The following is a 23,828-nucleotide window of genomic DNA, read 5'->3' as shown; positions in this document are numbered from 1 at the left end:
TAGTTAACAACGTCTGACCTGCCGTGATGTCGGCCACGATCCTGCCGGCCTTATGGACCTGCATCCTTGCCCTTGCCTCGCTCAGGTAAACCCACAGCGTTCCTGCTTGGTGATGGAGGTCAAAGGTCATAAGCAGCCCCGCTCTGTTCCAGGTTCGGAACTGTAACCCGACCGACAAGGTGTCACGTGTTGACGTCCACAGCAACTGAAGAAAACTCTCCGAGCTGTCAAACGTCACCGGCACGTCGACGGCCTCCGAACACGCGAACGTGACGTTTCCCTGAAATAAAATAGAGAGATTAAAAAAAAAAAAAAAAAAAAAAGCACGCACAGCAAAAAACAAAATTAAACGAAGATTAGAAGTCGTTATTCATGCAAATACAATTTCCAAACTTAATTACTCAGGGTGTGAATTATGATGTTTGTCTCTTAAATTATGCATGAGCAACCCATAACCCTCCCCACACACACACACACACACACATGCGAGCCTGATTAAATCCATGATTAAAAGGATCTGTAATTGGCTTAATCCCTTATTCCCCAGTGAACAGAAGTACCAGGGGGAAAAAATAACAAGCAGTGAGTAATGTAAGCATACTCTGTATTAGTCAATAGACAATTGCAAAATAAACAAATAAACAAATAAATAAATAAATAAATAAGCCTAATTTCATTTGACAGGCTAAATAACGTCTCACTTAAAAAATGATCAGGGGAGATAATCAGATTTGGTCACTAAAAACGTACAGCGGGGCTGAGAAATGAATCGGTTGGAGTAAAGCGGGGAATATAATGAATATAAATATATAGATCGATCTGATGAAGTGCTGGATTGAATTGGGACGTCCCTCCTGGACCGACTGTTAGATATATTTGCTGAGAAACTTTGTTGAATGAAATCAAGCGGCAGAAAAACTATATCTTGATACTGGTATCTTATTTCCCATCGAGTGGGAAACGGTGTATAAAAAGTCTTAGTGTTCCATCTGACATGCTCGTCCCGTCCTTCGTACACTGGTTAGTAAGAGTACGTACTGTAGTACATCATGTATAGTCAATAGGGTGTAGTACTTTATTTGGGACGCCGCTCCTGTTTCCGTCCCTGCTCCTATCATGTTGCTCCATCTCATGACCTTTCGACTTCCTTATATGGGTGATGCTTTCTAATTACTTACACCTGATCATGTTGTTTTCCTCCTTATGGCCTACCACTTTCTTTATATGGTCTACATTTTGTAGTAAGTTACACTTACTGTTGCCCCGCCTCCAAGCTTTCCACTCGCCTCATATGGGCAGCGATTCGTAATTAGTTATTCCTGCTCATGTTGCTCCCACCATCCCTGAAGGCCGACTTATTTCCAGGGATTTCAGAACAGCGCAACAGATATTGCGTCATCGGGCAGGTGTGGCTTATTTGATAATCTAACCCTAACCCTAACCGTAGTTTTTGGTTGTTTATTTCTTTTCGAAAATAGCTTAACTGTGAGATAATAAAGCATAATAAATGTAAAATATAAAATCGTAGGTATGCTACATTTTTTGAAAGAGGCCGTTTTTCCAAGACCTCCAGAAAAACGCCCTCTTTACCTCATGGTAACGAAACCCCTGGAATTTAGTGAATGCCGAAAGCCTACTGTACCACTTAACTTGTATATCCTGCACTTAGTCATTAGCTTCACCTGATCTTACTGTTTCCTAATTATTGCCTTTCACTTTCCTTATCATTAGCTACATCTGATCCTGTTGCTCTCCCTTTATGACCGCCCACTTTCCCTTATCCTGGTCTGCGCCTAGTAGCTAGTCACTAAATGCCAACTCGGTGCTTCCTTTGTGTATATCTTACCTTATACTGTATATACTTTCTCTTATTCATACCGTTCTTGTCACTGATTCTTTTCTCTTGGTTGTTAACCCTAGTCTCTATGTTTCCCTCTTGAGTATAAATAGCTTTTTTTTTATTATTAATATTTCATCTTCCTCCGCCTGACCTTGAAATTTGACTGACTCTGATTACTGGATTTTTCTTAATAAACCCGCTTTGAGGATGCACTTCACGCTTCAAGAGGACAAACTACTTGGATGGCAAATTAGCTTGTTTTCTCCGAAGCTCCATGCAGCTATTACTGTTAAAAACTGGTTATCTGTTTGGCTCAGTGACTGCAGCAACACATTTGGCGTTTCAGTTATTTTCTGTTGTGTGAACAAACGTAAAAACTATTACCTCCTGGATCGATTCCAGGAAGCACGGCTGGCTTCATATGTACCTGGATGGTAGGCGAAGGTCAAAGAGTAAGCAATGTTTTAGTAGTCTGGCTTTGAGTCCAAATCCGTCAGGATTGTATTTTTTCATCCTGTATAACATTAATGTGAGCAGTTTAGTATAGTCTGATATATAGCTAGATGTACTGAAACAAATCCAGACCACCCGAAGCCACACCCCCAAAAGATTTGGCTTAGAACCTCTGAAAAGGACAAACTTTCACAGGAAACATGATGAGACATGAAAGACACCTGTTTGGTTGGAGGTTGATGGTCAACATTTTTCTTTTTGCTTCAAAACAGTCTTTGTCAAGTTTTGTCTGCTTCTTGTAACCGATCCAATCGTTACATGATGTGTGTAATCGTTTCTTACCACTGTGGTGAGTTGTTTGTTTTTAGCCAGCTCGATCACGTTAACGCCGTTGTACTGGACGTTCTCTAGACAGCCGTGGAAGTTCCTCCTTGAGTTTTCTCTCTGAGTCCCGTCGGCCGAAACGCCACCGAAACTGATCTTGTAAAAGAATGATAGTCTGATGTCAAATTGCCCTCGCTTCTTCTAAACATGCATGTTTACAGAAAGACAGATTGGTTACAAGACCATAAAGAGCACATTAGATCTAAACCGTGTAGCCCTGATGTCACTTCACATCAAGATGATACATAATGAATTAAAGCTGATGTTTCTTAAAAAAGCACACACACACACACACACACACACACACACACACACACACACACACACACACACACACAAACAAAACTGGTGCTGTGGCCGTAACCGAAGTGCTGATGAAAACCGACATCTCTATACGGAAGCACATTAAACAGCGATCGGCTCGGACGCATAGGCGAACAGCACTCGTGATTCCTTTTTTTCACCCCTCGCAATCAATTTTCTCTTATTGTGTGCATCTTTGTGTAAGAACGAGAGGGAAACGGCAACAACAAGGTTGTTTGTGAGAGTGCTAGCATGCAGCGTTGAGACCGGTTGCTAGAGGCGCACCTCGTTAATCTCAAAGTGACTCAGGTGGTCGGGGAGTTGGAGCTGCTGCGTGCTTTTGTCCACTGTGAAGTTGACGTGGCCTCGGAGTCGCTCGATGCTAACAAGATGCCAGTGTTGGTCATCCAGCAGGCTGCCGAGTGACACCTCTGTGTGAAAATTACCTGGGGGGGAAAAAGGAGAAAAGATAAGAAGTGCTATTAATATGCATAGCTCTAACACAGCAGTATGACTTCACTGACACAGGGAAATAACAATGATCCAACTATATAATCGTTATGTAGCTGTATGTTATATGTTAAGTTATATGCTAGTTAGCCATTACATTCACGGCAGACGTCGTTATCCTGCGAGACTAACATTTATCTCATTTGCACAACTGAACAGGGTTAAGGGCCGTGCTCAAGGACCCAGCAGTGGCAGCTTGGTGGTCCAAAGCTTTAACCACAGAGCTACAACTTCTATTCAAATGTTAACCTGAGCTCTATAGGGTATTTTAACTGTAATGTGTCCAGTTATTCTTGAAGCCTTTTCCCCATCATGTTTAACAAGTGAACCTTTCCATATGACTTTCAGAGATGATATGAAAACAAATACCTTCGAGTCAAAACAAAAAAAAAGGTGATAGGATTTCTCGGAACCGGAAAGCACGACACAATCAGCGGCGATCAATGATACATGAAGACCAACTGACTGAAACTCATAAACTCTACTCCACCCTTTAACACACAATTTCAGCCTGCAGTTCTCCTGAAAGCATGGTTTAATTCAGACCCAGACTGCCTATGGCATCTATATTAAATTTTCACTAACCAGCATATTGGCACGGAGCGGAAGGATAGCGTTCGGTTATTACAGCGCACAGCCGGCGATGTGGTTCAGATTACACTGGCCTTCTAAACGCATCAATTATTTAGCCAGAAGTATGAAGTCAAACAGCCTAACGCTACACCGACTACAATTATTCATAGACTTGTTCCTGATAAATGTGTCCAGTATTTACATTTCCCTTGTAAGAGTTGTAATTTAACTTATTATGGTTAAAATCCACTTGCAACCCCAAATCCTTGCAGCCAAGAAAATATAATTACTGCACTAGAATTCTTCTCTGGAAAGGAAGAGCGGCATGTCAATCACAGCAACATTAACCAATCAGGAGCATCTGTTAGCATTCGTGTACACGATCAAGCAGCTAGCACTCTGTTCCAAGTGCGTTCAACCGTGATAGGCTGTGAATGGAGTCTATTGGCTACAACTACTGTATATTAGAGGAAATCTGGCAGAATAAACACAGCTGGATTAAGCAGCCATAGTGAGGAGTTCCTGCTCAAATTGAACTGCAGTACTACGAAGCAGCAGTATGTCCAGATACGCAGTATTCATAAAACAGTAGGTGAGACATATCCAGATGACTGACTGCTTCCACCAAGATACGTCCCATAGTGCAACAGGAATGGTGAAGAAGAGCTGAGTGAAGGTGTTATAGGTATTAAACCTTGTTCCTTGTGGTTATTCTGTACTTGTTAAACACCTGAGTAAACTGTTAACTTGAAGGTTTATTGTTTTTTTTTTTAATATAGTTATCATGACATCATAGGTCATATGACAGTGCCAACATTGCAGATACTACACACACATACTGATCAATGTGTCCTGTATCAGCTGAAGAAACTGAATTGAATGCAGCAGGTACTGAATCCAATGCAGTAGGCACTAAATCTAATGCAGAAAGCACTGAATCAAATGCAGTAGGCACTAAATCTAATGCAGTAAGCACTGAATCAAATGCAGTAGGCACTAAATCTAATGCAATACCTACTGAATCAAATGCAAAAGGCACTGAATCGAATGCAATACCTACTGAATCCAATGCAGAAGCACTAAATCAAATGCAGTAAGTACAAAATCAAATGCAGTTGGCACTGAATCGAATGCAGTAGGCACTGAATCAAATGCAATAGGCACTGAATCCAATGCAATACTTACTGAATCCAATGCAGAAATACCAATCCAATGCAGTAAGTACAGAATCAATTGCAGTTGGCACTGAATCGAATGCAATACCTACTGAATCAAATGCAATAGGCACTGAATCGATTGCAATACCTACTGAATCCAATGCAGAAGCATTAAATCCAATGCAGTAAGTACAGAATCAAATGCAGTAGGCACTAACTCTAATGCAATACCTACTGAATCAAATGCAAAAGGCACTGAATCGAATGCAATACCTACTGAATCCACTGCAGAAGCACTAAATCAAATGCAGTTAATACAGAATCAAATGCAGTTGGCACTGAATCGATTGCAGTAGGCACTGAATCGAATGCATTAGGCACTGAATCGAATGCAATATGTTCCGAATCAAATGCAATAGGCACTGAATCCAATGCAATACCTACTGAATCCAATGCAGAAACACCAATCCAATGCAGTAAGTACAGAATCAATTGCAGTTGGCACTGAATCGAATGCAATACCTACTGAATCAAATGCAATAGGCACTGAATCCAATGCAATACCTACTGAATCCAATGCAGAAGCACTAAATCCAATGCAGTAAGTACAGAATCAAATACAGTTAGCACTGAATCGAATGCAGTAGTTACTGAATTGAATGCATTAAGTAAGGAATCAAATGCAGCAGGTACTGAATCGAATGCAACAGCTACTGAATCAAATGCAGCAGGTACCGAGTCAAATTCTGGAGGTGCAGGGCTACAGGATAAGCTTTTAAACACCATACCATTCTGGCAGTGGTTAAAGTAAGTTTTGTAAACAGATATGCATCTTGTTACTGTATGTATGAATTAGGTTGGAGTCTGTTAACTACTTGGCTGTGTTTAGCCACATTTGCATGTACTGTACGACTGCATTCTCACAGTTTGATGACTTGTGAAATACCAGCTCTGGCTGGCATCTGTTTCTAAACTCTTCACTCTATGGTTCAGCAGTGCGTCAGTGATTTGAAGCGCTTAATCTTGCACTTTTTTTTAAAACCCAGAAATAAGGTAGTGTATAGCATACACTGCACAAGAAGCACATACGGATCTACAGTTTTCTGCCGAGTCAGCTGGATCTGTTTCCTGAGAAGCAGAACCTGGCATGTACTGTAGGTAGAAAGTAAAAAGTTCTAATCTCATTATTTCCTGTTCTGTTTTGTTTTCCAGGTATTGTGCATGCCATTGTGTTACTGATACTACAGAGTATGCTAATATTCTCTACGCATTCAGACTGGCTTAGCATTTGAATAGTCAGCGCAAAGCAAACACGAACAAACACAGTATCTCAGAGAATTGCATGATGTGTCATTACCCACGCTGCCATGTTTCCATTATTTTTCTGTGATGTTCCTGCTGATTTATTTATTTATTTATTTATTTATGCTGGTTCTCAAATTTAAAAAACAATGCATCTCAATATACGCCAGCAAATAAAATTATTATTAACGTTAGTTTAAAAATATCGTCTTATTAACATGAATCAAGTTTTTCAATATTTTCTTTGAATTTATTACAAATCATCAATTAAAAAAAAAAAGAAACCTTTTGCTCGTCACATTGTAGAAGCTTCTCCGGCAACAATTACAGCTTCGAATCTTCTCGGGTCAATGTCAAACTTTGCACCCTCTAGAAGCTCTCCTACGGCACGATGCTGCCACCACCATGCTTCATTGTGTGTGTGTGTGTGTGTGTGTGTGTGTGTGTGTGTGTGTGTGTGTGTGTGTGTGTTGTAGCCAAATTTTTCAAAAATATAAATAAATACATTTCTTTATAGATTCACACAAAAACAGGCTAAAGAATTTTGCACTGAATGGAAAATAAAAGAAAAGAAATAAATCCTTAAGAACGTGTGATGAAGGAAGATCTTAGCCCAGTCTGATCCCTATTCCTTCCTTCTTTCTTTCTATTTTCGAGTAACGAGATGCCCGAAAAAAACCAAAACAAACATGCAGTACGGCTTCATTTCCCATTCCGCATTCACCAAGATGAATAAATACTAATGAAACCCGCCGGGATCCCGAGCGGCCTTGAAAAGTTTATTAAGGAACACCTGAACATCTACATAAACATTTATTTATTCCTCCGGAGCTGTTTTGACGGCACATTGTTAAAAAGCGTCGTTACTTTTTAATGCGCTGCAACGGGGAACGCGTGGATACTTGTAAAAGTGAGAAGAAGAAGAAGAAGAAGAAAAAAAAGAAGTAAAGAAAGAAAAGGCACCCTAATAAGGAAAAGCTTTAATTAAATATAAATAAATCAAACTATTTGGCTTCTCACTTCTCCTCTGATTAGCCCAAAGACTGTGCCGCATCTGACAGTGTGTGTCAAAATATTTCCAAGAGGCGACATAATTGCTTACTTGTTTGCAGCTTCCTGTGAGGCACAAAGAGGAAAAATAGTGTAAAAAGCATCACAGCGATTTATTTTGTTTTCTTAAAACTCCAAATTAAAATAAATAAATTAATAATAATAATAATAATAATAATAATAATAATAATAATAATAATAATAAAAGAAGGAGATGAGATGAAATAGAAAGGTGAAGAGAAGAGAAGGAGAGAAGAAGAGAAGGAGATGAGATGAGATTGAGATGGAAAGGTGAAGAGAGATGAGATAGAGATGAGATAGAGAAGAGAAGAGAAGAGAAGAGAAGAGAAGGAGATGAGATTGAGAAGGAAAGGTGAAGAGATGAGAGGAGAGGTGAAGGGGTTAGAGATTGAGAAGGGAAGAGAAGAGAAGAGAAGAGAAGGAGATTAGATGAGATAGAAAGGTGAAGAGATGAGATAGAGAAGAGATGAGATAGAGAAGAGAAGAGAAGAGAAGAGAAGAGAAGGAGAAAAGAAGAGAAAGAGATAAGATTGAGATAGAAAGGTGAAGCAAACAAACAAACAAACAAACAAATAAATAAATAAATAAACAGCCTGACTCATGGCCTCTTACGGGTAAGTTACTTTGGGGTAAGTTATAAAGACAAAGCCCCCCCCCCCCCACACACACACCCCCAGTTCTTCTGTCCTCTTGCTTTTATGTTACGCTTTGTGTTTGTATTACATCTGACAGCACAGAAAAAAAGGCTAACTTCTTAATTCCATGTTGTCTATTCTTGTTTTGTTTTCAGTTTAAAGGCGAGCGATTCCGAGTCTAGACTCTATTGACAAACAACGTCTCTGAGATAGGTGGGAGAGTGGGTGGGTTGGGTGTGGTGGACCCCAAGACAAGAAAACCTGGCAACCTCAGAAGTAGGTAGATTTAATAAACAGCTGGCTGAACCAAGCACGAATACGAGGAAGTTTGTAAACATCTGACACACTCAAGTTAGCAACATGGGAATACGTCATCTAAGCACCAACTGAATAGATAATCTGGATAACTAATGCTTCACAACCTTTGGGTTGCTTCATCTGTGTATTCGAGCGGTTTTGGTCGGAAAATCTGAACGGCATGAGCAAATAATGACGATGAAACACACTGACGACTCGACAGAAGGACTTCATCGTGGAGATCAGTCACCAGAGCGGAGCAAAATTATACAGAGAAGCCCTCTGAAAACAAGCAGCATTTATTATAATGTGCTTCAAAATGGGGTTCCATTACTTTTGCTCGCTTGGGTTTCGATTGGGGATCTGATCGTGAAGGTTTCTAAAATTAAAATATTAAACTCTTGTCTCATCTCCACCCTCAGGCGTATACAGTATCTTGGCCAGGTAGCGTTTTTGTTCCTCCTCCACTATAGAACAGAAAGCTGCCGCTGATTAAACCGGAGTCAGTCGGTGAGATCGATGATGTGACTCGTGGTCGTAAAAGTCACAAGTCCGAGCTGCAACCGGATTTAGAACGGATTAGAAATTAGAGAGAATTTCCTGACAGAACAAAAAAGCAGCGTTGAATGACAGAGCGAGCATCATATCGTTCTCTCGCGCTCTCTCTTTCTCCCTCTCACTGTCTCTAAAAGTCCAAATCATCTATATAATGCTTTTTGGAGAAGAAAGCCTCGAATGTGTAAATTAGTCAAATTAGGCCAGATTCCTGAGGTAAAACTAATCCCACCCAAATACAGTTTATAGCTTAGTGTGTGTGTGTGTGTGTGTGTGTGTGTGTGTGTGTAGATTGGAAATGTAGTGAAGGATAAACGAAACCCGGTTCTGCTACGTTTTAAATTAGCAGGCAAAATCAAAAGCAGTTCGTGTTCCTTTTTACAGAATGACAGCAAACTTGTATAAGCTGCTAACGCTTTTGTTTTTTCCCACCTCACACATCACCAACCCTTCATCATCATCATCATCTTCATCATCATCCCGCTCGTTTTCCCGTCTCGTCGTCTTTATCCGTTTCCCAGCAGTGAGGAACAAAGAAAAACCAGTGGAGGAAATGTGGCTTCTGAGCTACAGATTAAGTGTTTTTTGTTTTGTTTTTTTCTGTTTCAAACAACATCATCAACAAGGGAAAAAAAAAAATCTGCAGCTTCAGAAATGTTTGAATCGATATTTCAGAGTCACTGAAAACCTGCTGGGTTTCTACTGCATGTAGGAGATGAAGTGTGGAGAAGGAGGAGGAGAAGGAGGAGGAGGAGGAGGAGGAAGGATCCAAACATATAGTAAATGAGGAATAAGGTAGAAAACGTTTGGCCGTGTGATGTAGTGTGAGATAATCAGTGATCTCGTGCTGGTGTTTGGTGGACGTTTAATATTAAAGAACGTATTTATTTCCTAGGTTTTTTTTCCGTGTACGTTGAAAGAGACGATTGCTAACGAGCGGACGATCGGGACATCCGAGGACATCCGGGATGATGCACAAACGTCTGAGATGGAGTTGTTGGACGTTTAAATGTGATGCCGAAGCTTGTGGTTCTTCTGGTGATTGTGTTGAAGCTTCAACATTGACAAGTGTTTTGTTCATTTCTGCAGAGTGTCTTGAACAAATCGTGTACGAATGATAAACTTTTGTTGATGATCCAGTTCAGTTTCTGCTAATAATCCAAAATGGAACAAATCCCACTGTTGATCAGGCTGTTGAACAAAAATAATAATAAAAAAACCTCACAGTGAATGAAGGAAACTTTAATAAGCCTTTTCATCTTCTACTGTGTACCTGTTGTTTTTGTTTGTTTTGTCCTTTCTCTCTGTCTGCCTCTCTGTCTCCCTCCCCCTCTCTCTGTGTCTCTCTGTCTCCCTCCCCCTCTCTCTGTGTCTCTCTGTCTCCCTCCCCCTCTCTCTGTGTCTCTCTGTCTCCCTCCCCCTCTCTCTGTGTCTCTCTGTCTCCCTCTCTCTCTCTGTCTCCCTCCACCTCTCTCTGTCTGTCTGTCTCTGTCTGTGTCTCTCTCTCTGTGTCTCTGTCTGTCTGTGTCTATCTCTGTCTCTCTCGCTCTCTCATTCTCTCTGCCTGTGTCTCTGTCTGTCTGTGTCTCTCTCTCTCTCTCTGTCTGTGGGTAGCTCTGTGTCGTTATCTCTCTTTCTGTGTCTCTGTCTGTCTGTGTCTCTCCGTTCCTCTTTGTCTCTGTCTGTGTCTCTCTGTCTGTCTGTGTCTTTCTCTCTGTGTCTCTTTCTGGGTCTCTCTCTCTCTTTGTCTCTGTCTGTGTCTCTCTCTCTGTCTGTATCTCTTTATCTCTGTCTGTGTCTCTTTATCTCTGTCTGTGTCTCCCTCTCTCTGTCTGTCTGGATCTCTCTCTCTCTCTCTCTTACTGTGTCTCTCTCTTATTGTCTCTCTTTCTTTCCCCATTGCTTGACGTTTTTGCTTTACGATTTGAATTAGTTTGATTGTCTTCGCCACAATAAACTCTGCATTCCGTTTCAACAGAACCTTTCTGACGACTCCAGACAAGTCACTCACCCCAGGATCACTTACACAAAAATCAATCAATAAATAAAAAATCAATCAATCAAACATCAGCATTTCTGTTAACCCTTTGGTTCCATTACAAACGCTCTGAAATTGGAGACTCCTCCAGTAACCTTCGCCGTATCAGCGATCCATCCTGTGTGTTCCTGCTAATACTCTTCTTCCTCCTGAACGATTAGCTTGCGCGCGAATCCGGAATCGCTCGGGTTCTTGTTTGCAGATTTCCAAAAGGTACATCCTAAGCATGCAGCATCACCCAATTAATTTTACAAACTTTCCGTGCTCGCAAAACGGTCTGAGACGTAATTAGCAAAACTCAAAGCTATCGTTTACCATTCACACGTTAACTAATTCAGAACCGCCGCTATGATCCGTTCCTATTCGACACTCCTGAGAGGTGATAATTGAAAAGCTCGGGCCTTTTCAAAAGCTACAGTTTCGCGTCAGTATCACAAAAGACTTTTTTTTTTTTTGTCTCCATCTCTTCACTAATACCGGTCGTAAAAGAAACAGCGGCTGCCGTTTATTTGACTTTATTTTGCTTGTGCTGGTTGAAATTAACTAAAAAAAAAAACCTTTAAAACTCAACTGCTGCCATGCTGAGTCATTCTATGTTGGTAAAAAAAAAAAAAAAAAAAGGAATAATTGCGTAAAATAATTAGTACACATTGTGTCTTTCATTCCAGTGCACAATCTCTGTCTTTTCCTCCAAACAGACATACGGTTGTTTAGGACCTGAGCCGCGCTGAGACTGCACCTGTATCTGGAACCTGGCCAGTGTGTATCTTGCTTTCTTAATATCATCACTGGAGTCTGATTAAGTTTGCCAGGATTTGTCCGTAGCAACATCCGTTGGGTTTTCCCACCCAAACGGCTGCACGATCCTGTAGCATATTTAAAACGCTACACGGGATAGGCTACGACGTCCTCGTCACGGCATCCTGGTACACGTCTATCTTTACCTCGGATCATTCGATCCACGACGAAATGATGGACTTCGTTTATTTCTAACCATCTGCTCAGTAGCACCTATGAAATTTACAACGCACCACACACACACACACGCACACACTCTACCGCTGACAAACCATGATCAACGAGTGAGTAATACTGAAAGTTCGGCATCACGGTCACTTTATGGCCCAACATCCCATCTTTCACACTTTATGGCAATTATTTACAGGAAAAAAGCAAGTAACAAAAAAAAAAAAAAAAAAGAACGAGGCTCCGGTGGTAGTCAGCTGTAACTTATGGCTGTTGGTACAGCTATAGACTGTATTCTGGAGCTGGCTGTTAGTTAAAATTAGCAGCACCGAGCTGAGGAAAAGTGGAGCAAAATGAAGACGGTAAATCTGAACAGTCTACACATCATCAGGCCGGTAAAACATCGGCAAGAAATATGAATGCAAAGCACAAGCAAAATGAAATGGCCTGGGATACGGGACATAAATCTTCACGTCGAGTCTTGTTTGCTTCGCTTGCTCCGCCGTATTATACAGAAACTTTTTTGTGTGCCAGAATCTTTGAAGTGATTGTGTGCTTCGTGACAAACACTAGTGTTTAGGACAAAGCTGTGGGATTGGAAATGTTCCTATACGATCGGACCTGAGAATTTCTTTCTTTATTCGTCGTAGACACTCAAAAAAAAGGTCTTGGGGTGATCTATATATATATTTTTTAAAATAGCCCAATCTGGCAACCTTGTCATTACATTGTTCGGTCCCAGGTTCCCAGGTTCCTTACAAAACATTTGTAAGACGTCTCTTCCACTGGAGTTTGGTCAGCCATCTTGAATTTTTTTCTCATCGTCTGGTAGCCCCGCCCCCTTCTGCTACAAAAACAAAGCCGTACTTCGTTTTTTTTTTTTATCTTTTTCCACAGAATTAGTTCAGGTTCTTGTTCTTCACTATTTATAATATACAATTGTGTGCGACTTATACAAAAATATTTTTAGATGATATTTTAGTATTTTATTATTTACTATCAAACATTTTCGTCTGCTTTTGGAAAGGTCTGAAAGATATACCATATTTCTTTATACATGCTTTAAAAATGCTGCCCTTTGAATGAAAGATAAAAGCTTTCAAACATTAGAGGGTTTTTTCCCTGATAAGGCTGCTCTAAAATGAAATCTAAAGTGCCACAGCGGTGAAGTTAAAAGCGATGATTCCCTCCCACACACTTCCTGCTCTAACGCATGTTAATGTGGATGAGGAAGGGAAAAAAAAGAAAAAACAGTCCAGAAGTGTTGAGTAGCACCTGTGAAGTGAAGTAATGTAAATCTCTCGTTCTGAGAAGTATGTGTGTGTGGGGGGGGGGGGATGGCCCACTGACAGAGAGAGAGGGGGGAGAGAGAGAGAGAGAGGGAGGGAGAGAGGGAGGGAGAGAGAGAGAGAGAGAGAGAGAGAGAGAGAGAGGGAGAGAGAGAGAGAGAGAGAGAGAGAGAGAGGGAGGGAGAGAGAGAGAGAGAGAGGGAGAGAGAGAGGGAGAGAGAGAGAGAGAGGGAGGGAGAGAGAGAGAGAGATTGGGTGAGGATGAGTGAGGGTGAGTGGGTGAGGATGAGTGGGTGAGGACGAGTGGGTGAGGATGAGTGAGGGTGAGTGGGTGAGGATGAGTGGGTGAGGAAGAGTGAGGGTGAGTGGGTGAGGATGAGTGAGGGTGAGTGGGTGAGGATGAGTGGGTGAGGATGAGTGAGGGTGAGTGGGTGAGGATGAGTGGGTGAGGATGAGTGGGTGAGGATGAGTGAGGGTGAGTGGGTGAGGATGAGTGGGTGAGGATGAGTGAGGGTAAGTGGATGAGGATGAGTGGGTGAGGGTGAGTGGGTGAGGATGAGTGAGGGTAAGTGGATGAGGATGAGTGGGTGAGGATGAGTGAGGATGAGTGAGGGTGAGTGGGTGAGGATGAGTGGGTGAGGATGAGTGAGGGTAAGTGGATGAGGATGAGTGGGTGAGGATGAGTGAGGATGAGTGAGGATGAGTGGGTGAGGATGAGTGGGTGAGGATGAGTGAGGGTAAGTGGATGAGGATGAGTGGATGAGGATGAGTGAGGATGAGTGAGGGTGAGTGGGTGAGGATGAGTGGGTGAGGATGAGTGAGGGTAAGTGGATGAGGATGAGTGGATGAGGATGAGTGAGGATGAGTGGGTGAGGATGAGTGGGTGAGGATGAGTGGGTGAGGATGAGTGAGGGTAAGTGGGTGAGGATGAGTGAGGATGAGTGAGGGTGAGTGGGTGAGTGGGTGAGGATGAGTGGGTGAGGATGAGTGAGGGTAAGTGGATGAGGATGAGTGGATGAGGATGAGTGAGGATGAGTGAGGATGAGTGGGTGAGGATGAGTGGGTGAGGATGAGTGAGGGTAAGTGGACTGGTGAGTGGGTTTAATCTGCTTCTGAGCTCAGGGATAACTGACAGGGAGTTTTTCCGAGTTCACAGCATGACCCTCCAGACAGCAGCACTGAATAAGCACTAAAGCAGTAAATAACTGGAGACGCTACAACATCCAGAAACAGACGTCTCTTCTTTCCTTCCTCAGATCTTTCTTGTGTTACTTATTTATACATACAAGCGGGTGAGGGGGGAGGGCACACTTATGTTACCGTCCACAGTTCTTAAATAAATATAGACAACAAAGAAATACTGCAATTTATTGAGAGCAACAAGTGAAACGCAAGAAAGAAAGAAAAACAAGCACTTCGAATAATGAGCAAAATTCCAAAGTAGGCAAATAAGCAGGTTTTTTTTTAAAGCATGCTAAATATCACACTTACTTGTTCTGTTTATGTTCTCAGTGTTAATATTGTCATTAACATTTGGTTATTTGTCAACACAAGCAGCACTGATCTAATTAAACACACCCGATACACACACTTCATAATAACGTATGGCTTATAAGATATAAAGGCTGATATTTAATCATATGCTGAAGACATTTTACTTCAAAGTCACCTTAAACCTTCTCCAAAGATGGCTCCAAATTGTTAAATATTGTCAGGAGCGCTTGAGGCGCACACACCGAGAAAGTGAGCGCTGGACCTGAGAGAGGGGGGAGTGTTGATTGCTTTGATGGACTCGGTAGCGCAGTTTCTCATCGGCGTATATGTCTATTTCAGGCCCTGCTTGAAACAACATGCAGTCTCGCCATCCGTCGTAATAAAGGATTCGGTTTTAATTTTCATCCTCTGGAGCGCTTGTTAAAGTTTTTACCGAGTCGATGATATTGCAGAGCTGAAAAACGAGTGAAATTCAACGACGCTGCAGATGTATTAAATCCTCCCATACAGGGAAAATGGGAGTCTCTACTGGTTTAGCTTTGCACAATAAAATAAAAACTAACAAAAAAAAAGAAATTAACACTTGCTCTTTTATTTTGCTGGTTTTATAACAGTCATGTCGCTAAACATCTTACACATACTCGGTGGATTTGTTTATGATCGCATCTAAACGCTGCCAGGAAATGCATGGCACCGAATATCTCTCCATCATGGCAGTGAAGGGCGAGCTAAAGCTGGCGTTATTGGGCACAACAGAAAGCTGCAGTCACCGCGTGAAGTTGGCACAAGACTCTTAAACTGCGTGCACACGCAGATGGCATTCTAAGTGGTAGAGCGCTAGCCTGGATCGCTGACAATGCTTGAAAGCTTTTCCTCTTGCATAAAACACACACAGGACACGAACGCCTGAGTGCCATCAATATAGCAGATAATCTGCTACAGTCCTCAGGGACATTCCTGCAAAGATTCATGCATAATAGTACCTTCACTGAGCGAGGGTTAGACTACCTTTTCTGAGATGTATGAAGAGCTTTCCTTTGAGTAACTCCAGACTGACGGTGTGTCCGTGATCGCCCTCCATGTGCATCAGGACCCCGGAGTTGTGAAGACTTTTGAAGTTCATTGTTAGAAGGTCTTTGGGTGATGGACTGGTGACTGTGTCAAGCTTGAAGAGCAAATAGCTGGCTGAGTCGAAGCTGGCCACGTCAGAGTCTGCAAAATACGATACAGAGCAGACAATGAAACTGGTCATCAAAATAAATGAAAAGTACGTTTACTGCAAGTCACACAGAAATACAATCATTTACAGCTGTTTTATTAACTGGTTTAGCTTTAAGGTGCTAGATTTAAGTAACAATAGGCCACGCCTCTTTCACTGACAAAGAGGTCACGCCTACCTCACTGGGTCTGACAAACATTTAGGCCACTCCTACCTCCCCATTCACTGAATCAGAAAGAAAGGCCACTCCTACGTCACCAGAACTCACATAGACGCAACACTCCTTTCACCATAACAGACGGAATAGACAGAATAGGCCACTCCTACTTTACTGGAACAGAGCCATGAGGCCACGTTTGTTTTTACTTGAACTGACCGAGACCAGGCGTATTTCGCTGGCACCGATAGGGAGAACAATCTCACACTTCTGGCACTGACAGAAACCGCTCCCTCCCTACTGTGGTTGATGGGAAGGTCAGTGCCAAGCTGCCACTGTTGAGAAAGGCCCTTAACCCTCCCTGCTCCATGGCTGCTGTATCATAACTGCACCTGACCCAACCCTAATCTGTGCTGTAATGTATATGTGGCGATAATAAAGGCTTCTCCTGGAACCTACATTGATAGAAACTATTCTCACTTCACTGGGTCTGACAGACACAGATGCTACACCTCCGTCACTGGAACCCAATGCGGCCCACATATGGGTCTAAAGGTCAGGTGTCCACATACATCTGCCTGTACACTGCATGTATAAACCTTCTACAAGAAAATAATATCTAAACATTTGAAGAGCATGACATACTGAATCAGCTCAGGTTTCTTGCTTTTCTGTTCGGAAACGTTTCCCAAATCCCAGTGGATCTGATTCCAGTGAAGTCCGCGAGGTCAACTGCACTTTCCTCGTTCATGACAAATCGCTGCGATGCCATTAACCCTTATATCTAGAAGGTGTCACGCAGCACGGCTCTTCCTGAATACCACTCAGCTTCCTGTTACGAACACGTCGATTATGTAACCAAACGCAGGCTCATCCAAAAGTTTCTGAGGCACTCCAGGGCCCTTTAAAAGGTCAGCTAATGGACCGATTCATGGCATCGATGCAGGAAGCACGGTGTCCGTGGAAGAAGAGTTTGCAAAAATAGCAGAGAGGGTGCAAATGAGTCAAGATGAGTAATTGCACTGCGTCTATACTGTACACTCCTCTACCTGAAGCGCCTCTGCTGGCTGCTAACAATGGCGAACGTACGGAAACACAGTCCATGCTGCAGCACAGAGAAAAGAGAAGGCAATCACATGCTGCATTTAGATACAACAAAACATAAATGAGCCACATGAGCTGGACTCGGATTTAAAAATGCTCCAACTGGTCTTACTTTTGAGATAAGAGATCCGATATTCGGAAATTTAGCAACAGGAACTATTCCGTCATGGTACTTTGTAAGCAGTGTATTTAAATTTTACTGTGGCGGAGAAAATTACATTTCACATCAGGGGAATTTCGGTGGTATTTGGCATCGCTGTGTTGTTTGGGTAACACGCACGCAAAAATATCCCGAATGCAGATACTTTTCTCAGCTAGCTCTGCTGATACCCATCATTAAAAAAATACCTTATTTAAAACAGAGACATTTTAGCTCTGGGAAATCCTTGTATGAAGTCTCATTACATGTTCACACACCATTTTCTTCCATTAGTTTTAAATCGAGGTTGTGCTGCGTATTTCATGCTAACGGTGAAGCTATATACTGTACCTAAACACAAAGTTTCTTAGCAGATGATGTAGAGTATTCATTATTGTCCGTGTTTATTTCAGGCGTTTATACATCATAGCAGCACACAACACCACACTGCAAAATCTTATACACAAAAAGATGACAATGTCTCAGTTTATAGAGCAGGTTGTTGTGTAGTTTCACTAGAGAAAGAGGAAAATAACCGCCTGAGAGGCAGTCCTTTTAGCGCCAAACAGAAGTGTGCTTATATCTTCCAAGGTTCTACACATTCACTAATTCACACCGAGGGGCAATATAGCCTAGACAAATTGGCTACAGACTGTACTATAGCCCACAAGAATGCACACAGAATATAAGTTAGCTGCCCGGACCTGTTGAGGCGGCAATGCTACCACCACCATTCATTCATTCATTTATTCATTCATTTTCTACCACTTATCCAAACTACCTCGGGTCACGGGAAGCCTGTGCCAATTCAGGCGTCATCGGGCATCAAGGCAGGATACACCCTGGATGGTGTGCCAACCCCTCGCAGGGCACACACACACACTCTCATTGACTCACGCAATCACACACTACGGACAATTTTCCAGAGATGCCAATCAACCTACCATGCATGTCTTTGGACCGGGGGAGGAAACCAGAGTACCCAGAGGAAACCCCCGAGGCACGGGGAGAACTCCACACACACAAGGCGGAGGTGGGAATCGAACCCCCAACCCTGGAGGTGTGAGGTGAACATGCTAACCACTAAGCCACCGTGCCCTACCACCACCATGCAACCCTTATATAAGATAATATATATAAGAACTGCACGTTGGAATACTTTTCTTTGCATATCTGCTGGTGGATTAACCATTACATCCACTACAAATCAATTGGCAAGAGTCAGCTATAGTGTTCATGGCTCTCTACACTACACATCCATCCATCCATCTGTACCTCTTAGTCCTACACAGGGTAACAGGGAACCTGGAAACTATCCCACAGGACTTAGGTTACAACTGTGTTTGTCTTGCTAGTTGGTTTCTGGCTTAACAAGAAATTACTGTGAGCGTCCTTACGATGAACGGTGGTTACACCCTGAGATTCCTCAATCATCTATTAAGGAAAAGTCGTGTCTTATTTAACGCCAAACCTTAATCACGAGTGGGGATCCATACTTTATCCATAAAGCATCACTAGGATTATGGTTAAATGCATCCAGGTCATCCTTACTGTATTGGCAGCCGTATGCCTCCAGTCGTAACCCGACTCTTCCATTAGGATTCCAATGCAGAGGCAGCACACGGAGGAACTGGGCAAACACCGGCTGCTGGAGTTTGTAGAACACTACGCTGTCTGCGTTCGTGTTCCCAAAGAATACCTATGAAACACAGGATAAGGGAAAGAATACTGAAGATTAATCTTAAAATATTGAGATCATGCCATTACGGCTGCAGCTATCGATTATTTCGGTTTACGTTTTCTTTATTAAAGACGAATACTAAATATGCAAGAGAAAATAAGACAGGTCTCTTAAAATGAACAAATAATTTGTAGAAATCTTTAGAAAAACTGACATTTTTATTGCTGAAATGTATTGCATACGTTATTAACCGTCATTTAGTGCATTTAATCCCGGTATTACATTCTATGGTGGAATGTCAAATTTGGCAATAACGTCTTCAAGCCTCCCTGTAATATTTTCAGCTGTGTGTCTCTCTTCGAGGTCGGGTCTCTGACACGGTGTGTGTGTATGTGTGTGTGTCAGAGAGTGAGACTAGGAACATGAATGACACTTAGGCTTTCACAAAACCTTTCGGGAACATCCTAACTAGCCACCATATTGATTTACGGTCTTAAATAGTCACTACATACTGTATAGCCACAACCAATATACATTTCAGCATGCCTTCATTTCCCTTAGCAATCGTAATGATTTTGGCTAAATGCGAATGCTAACGTTACCTTGTGTCGACTCTGCTCAGCGGACTTGATGCGAGTAATTTGTTGTGTTTCGAAACTTTGACGTTTTCTTTCGCCTGAATCGTCTCCTTGTATTTTACAGCATGTAGAGTTTAGCGGGTTGTGCATCAGCAGTGTTGGGCAGTAACGCGTTACTGTTATGCAGTTACAGTACATTTGACAGTAACTAATACTCTAATGCATTACTTTTTAAATAAAGTGACTCCATTTCCGTTACCATATGATGCGGTTGTCTGTTACTTTTTTAAATGAATTCATTTAGGCTGAAGCGTAGCCTATAGACTAACCTGTTTACAGCAGCAACGCATTGTAGGATTGGTGGATGCCGACCGCTGTAAACACGAAGACGCCGCACTGTAGGCGTGTTTCCATTTATTCAGGTATGTGCGGCAGTAATGGCGAGTCAAGGCGAGAGCAAGACGAGTTTCTCAAAGTGGAAATTTGCTCATTATTTCTTTAAAAATATAACTAAAAAGTTACTTTTAACAGTAACGCGTTACTTTTTGGTGTAAGTCATCAACAAAGTAATTGAGTTACCTTTTGCATGAAGTTACTAGTAACTGTAACTAGTTACTATTTCTTAGTAACTAGCGCAACACTGTGCATCAGTAATAATGGTACACGGGCAAATGCAGTGCTCCGGGTGTAGTTACAGTAAATGGACTAAACAAAGCTTTGAGGCAAATTATTTGTATTTGAATTACTCGAGGAATCGTTTCAGCCCTACACGCCATGCTGACATATGTGCTGTTATGGTGTACGAACAAAGACTGGACTCTATAAGCCAAATCGGACACATGTACGGCGCTGTGACTCACGTATGGATATGTAGATCAGGATCGTTTTAGCACTGAATGTTGGCATTGTAACACCTGTTGTGTATCTGACATTTGGAACTGTATTTCTTAGTTAAAGTCAAAGGTCTGTTTACTTGAACTTACTTACTTGAGTAAGTAAAAAAACAAAAATCAGTATCAAAATGCAATAATATTTTAGTTGAGACGATTATAATATATAAGAGAACAATTCCAATCTACATGTAGTACACTATAAGATGTTGGGTTACATTATGCTACTTCACGTTTTATTTTATGTCACCTTACGTTTGGTTACATCACAGTATGTTACATTACGTCAAGTCACGTTTGGTTCTGTTATGTTACATGATGCTAAGCTATGTTATGTCATGCCATGTCATGTCCTGCCAAATGATGGTATAGGTTGGAGAGACCCGCTGTCCTGCTGCTTACTAATTTGCCATTGTTAGGTTAATATAACGTTAGCTGATGCCATCTGATGACATCCCAACAAAGTCACTCAAGCACCATCATAAAATATAATGAAGTCATATCCTTTCTGGATAACTAAAGAGTGTGAGTTAATGTAGGTAATTTAAATGTTACTGACGCGCCTGTATATTACACCAAAATATTAGACTTTTATAAGTGGCAGAAGTAACGAGTTCCTCCCCCCCCCACACACACAGTTTCAGACATACAGTAATTAGACTGCATTCTGTGCGAACGCAGACATGGAAAGTGCGACTCATTATATATTCTGTTTGATGCACCAAACCCAGGTGTAAATTAGCACCTTGTGTGCTGCACAGAGCTTCATCAGCAGTGATGGCTTGTGTGTGAGTGTTTTTTTCCCCACAGAACTTTAAAAAGCCAGAGCAAATTTGGAGATGTTTTAAAGCTAATTTACATTAGTGAAATTGTACGTATGTGGAATAATATGAAACTATTTTCGCTTGTCAACGTGACGGATTTTGTCGTGAAGATCTAACCCTTGCCGTGAGAACTCACGTCGTTTTTATTGCATCTAACAAAGAAATTCTAATAAGACAACAAATAATACGGCCACGTTTTCATTAAAACTTAATTACATTTTATTAGCTACATTAATGACTTTATTATTTATACTGTAAATATCTTCATTCCAGAACATGCATTCGGTCTTTAGTTTTGAGATTTGGTCTTTTATTTGTGATAAACTGCTCGATAAATAATCCGAACATTAATTTCAGACAAGTTTTGCAGGTAAACATGCATCGGGCTTTAAGAGTAAAGACAAATCCAAATTAGCAGCCAGTAATAAACTTGATTCAGTAAGAAATTGATGCTTACTGAATATTATGTTTGTAGCCCAAAGCTGGTGCTTTTGCCCTCGATGAGAACGTACACAGTGGAAATCTGAAGGCACGGCCAAAAATCGATAAGAGCTACACTACTCGGCTGCACCATGAACGGTGGCCTGTGCATCTCTAATCACCTGTTGTATTAAAGGAAATCAATACAATCCTAAACTCAACTCCACCAGATGACACTTTTCCAGCTACAGGCTCGGTGGCCATTTACAGAGAGGAAGTTCAAGTGCGAAACTTTAATTTATTTCTCGCGCTACTTGAATTTAGTGCCAATGTGACTTTCCTAAAACAGATTAATTCTAGGCTAAGTAGCATTTTCAGTGCCTTTGAAGGGATCAGGCCTCTGGTGAATCGAGCGTAAAGCCGAGCAAATTGCGCACTTTCCTGCCCATGAAGCCCAAGAAGGAGCATCTCATTTGCTTTAAAGTGCTCTTCTGAAATGTGCCAGGAGCCAAGGTGCAAATCCTTGTAGCATTAGCCGTGACATGCTTTCTCCTCATAGAGGAGACACACAAGGGAAAAGCTCTTCCTAAGCTCAAGGCTCCTCTTCATTTAAACTGAGAACATGAGTTATCGCTCTCAAGGCAGCACCAGAGCCTTTTTGATTGACAGCAGAAAGTAGGCTCGGTTAAACACGTGCCTGGAGAATGCGTACAAACTCTGCCCACTTAAGCCCAGGTGCACCGATCGGCTTTTTTTTCACCGTGTAACCACAGGATCAAGATGAGGTTTAAAACTATAATCATCCTCATGTAATTTAGTGGCAGGATGCACTGTAACTGCTATACCACTGGAGCGACCAACCAAAAGCTGTAATAAAATCAAATCAGAAAAAGAGAAACAAACAAACGGTTATTTAAAGACACTCTATTTACCAGTAGTTTTATCCACTGCTTTTTTTGCTTGACAAACATGGTTATATTTAGTGACTATGGCAATGTAGAAAGCTCAGAACATAACCACTTACCCCAATGCTGTCCTCTTGCCGGTACTGTCTCCAGTTATGACCTGTGTCACTGAACATGAGGAGGTAGTGAGTCACCCAGTCAGAACTGCCGTATCTGCCCTGTGTAGCGACTCCTGTGACCTCCGTCCTTTTCCCAAGATTGATCTCCAACCACTGATGCTTCATGGAGTTGACCGGTGACCATCCACCTGCCCCTGTAAGAAATATAGGGATTGCTTTACAGTACTTCATTCATTCATTCATTTTCTACCGCTTATCCGAACTTCTCGGGTCACGAGGAGCCTGTGCCTATCTCAGGCGCCATCGGACATCGAGGCAGGATCTGACATCACAGGGCACACACACTCTCATTCACTCACACTCTCACACACTACGGACAATTTTCCAGAGATGCCAATCAACCTACCATGCATGTCTTTGGACCGGAGGAGGAAACCGGAGTACCCGGAGGAAACCCCCGAGACATGGGGAGAACATGCAAACTCCACACACACAATGCGGACGTGGGAATCGAACCCCCAACCCTGGAGGTGTGAGGCGAACGTGCTAACCACTAAGCCACCATGCCCCCGGATTGCTTTACTTGTTAAAGATAAATATAACCACAAGTTTAGAACAAAACAACCCTAATAAACGTGTATGTTTGTGCCTTAAACATAAATAGAAGGCAGTATAAGGCTTTGAACCGAGCACATGTATGAAGACACAAAGCTGAGGCTGAATTCCTTCCAGCCCAGAGTGTAGATTTATGTATCCCATCAGTTATTAATAGACGTGTTAATAATAACAACGAACAAAGTGGATTATTTACTCTTCTTATTATGCCATTTCTAAGACCTTATTGTTATCGACTGATATTACACTTTAGCGCTCCAACTTAATATCCCAGCCATCGCAGATTTATACTGCTAATAACGAGGTGAAC

General features: G+C 41.9%; 1 protein-coding gene across 2 annotated transcripts in view; it reads right to left on the bottom strand.

The window, feature by feature from the left end:
* The window catches only part of cntnap3 (contactin associated protein family member 3), a 113,329-nt gene that overhangs the window by 53,829 nt on the left and 35,672 nt on the right, over positions 1 to 23,828 (bottom strand). For both annotated transcript variants that reach the window (XM_027139321.2, XM_027139320.2), the window contains exons 3-8: positions 22,904 to 23,097; positions 19,038 to 19,185; positions 15,876 to 16,079; positions 3,266 to 3,426; positions 2,636 to 2,773; positions 19 to 280 (exon numbers count right to left, since the gene is read on the bottom strand). In XM_027139321.2, coding sequence (XP_026995122.2) covers positions 19 to 280; positions 2,636 to 2,773; positions 3,266 to 3,426; positions 15,876 to 16,079; positions 19,038 to 19,185; positions 22,904 to 23,097 — 1,107 coding nt within the window. The remainder of the gene's footprint in view (positions 1 to 18; positions 281 to 2,635; positions 2,774 to 3,265; positions 3,427 to 15,875; positions 16,080 to 19,037; positions 19,186 to 22,903; positions 23,098 to 23,828) is intronic.

The sequence above is a fragment of the Tachysurus fulvidraco genome, chromosome 20 (assembly GCF_022655615.1).
Source record: "Tachysurus fulvidraco isolate hzauxx_2018 chromosome 20, HZAU_PFXX_2.0, whole genome shotgun sequence".
Lineage (NCBI taxonomy): Eukaryota > Metazoa > Chordata > Actinopteri > Siluriformes > Bagridae > Tachysurus > Tachysurus fulvidraco.
This window is presented reverse-complemented; position numbering and strand designations above follow the sequence as displayed.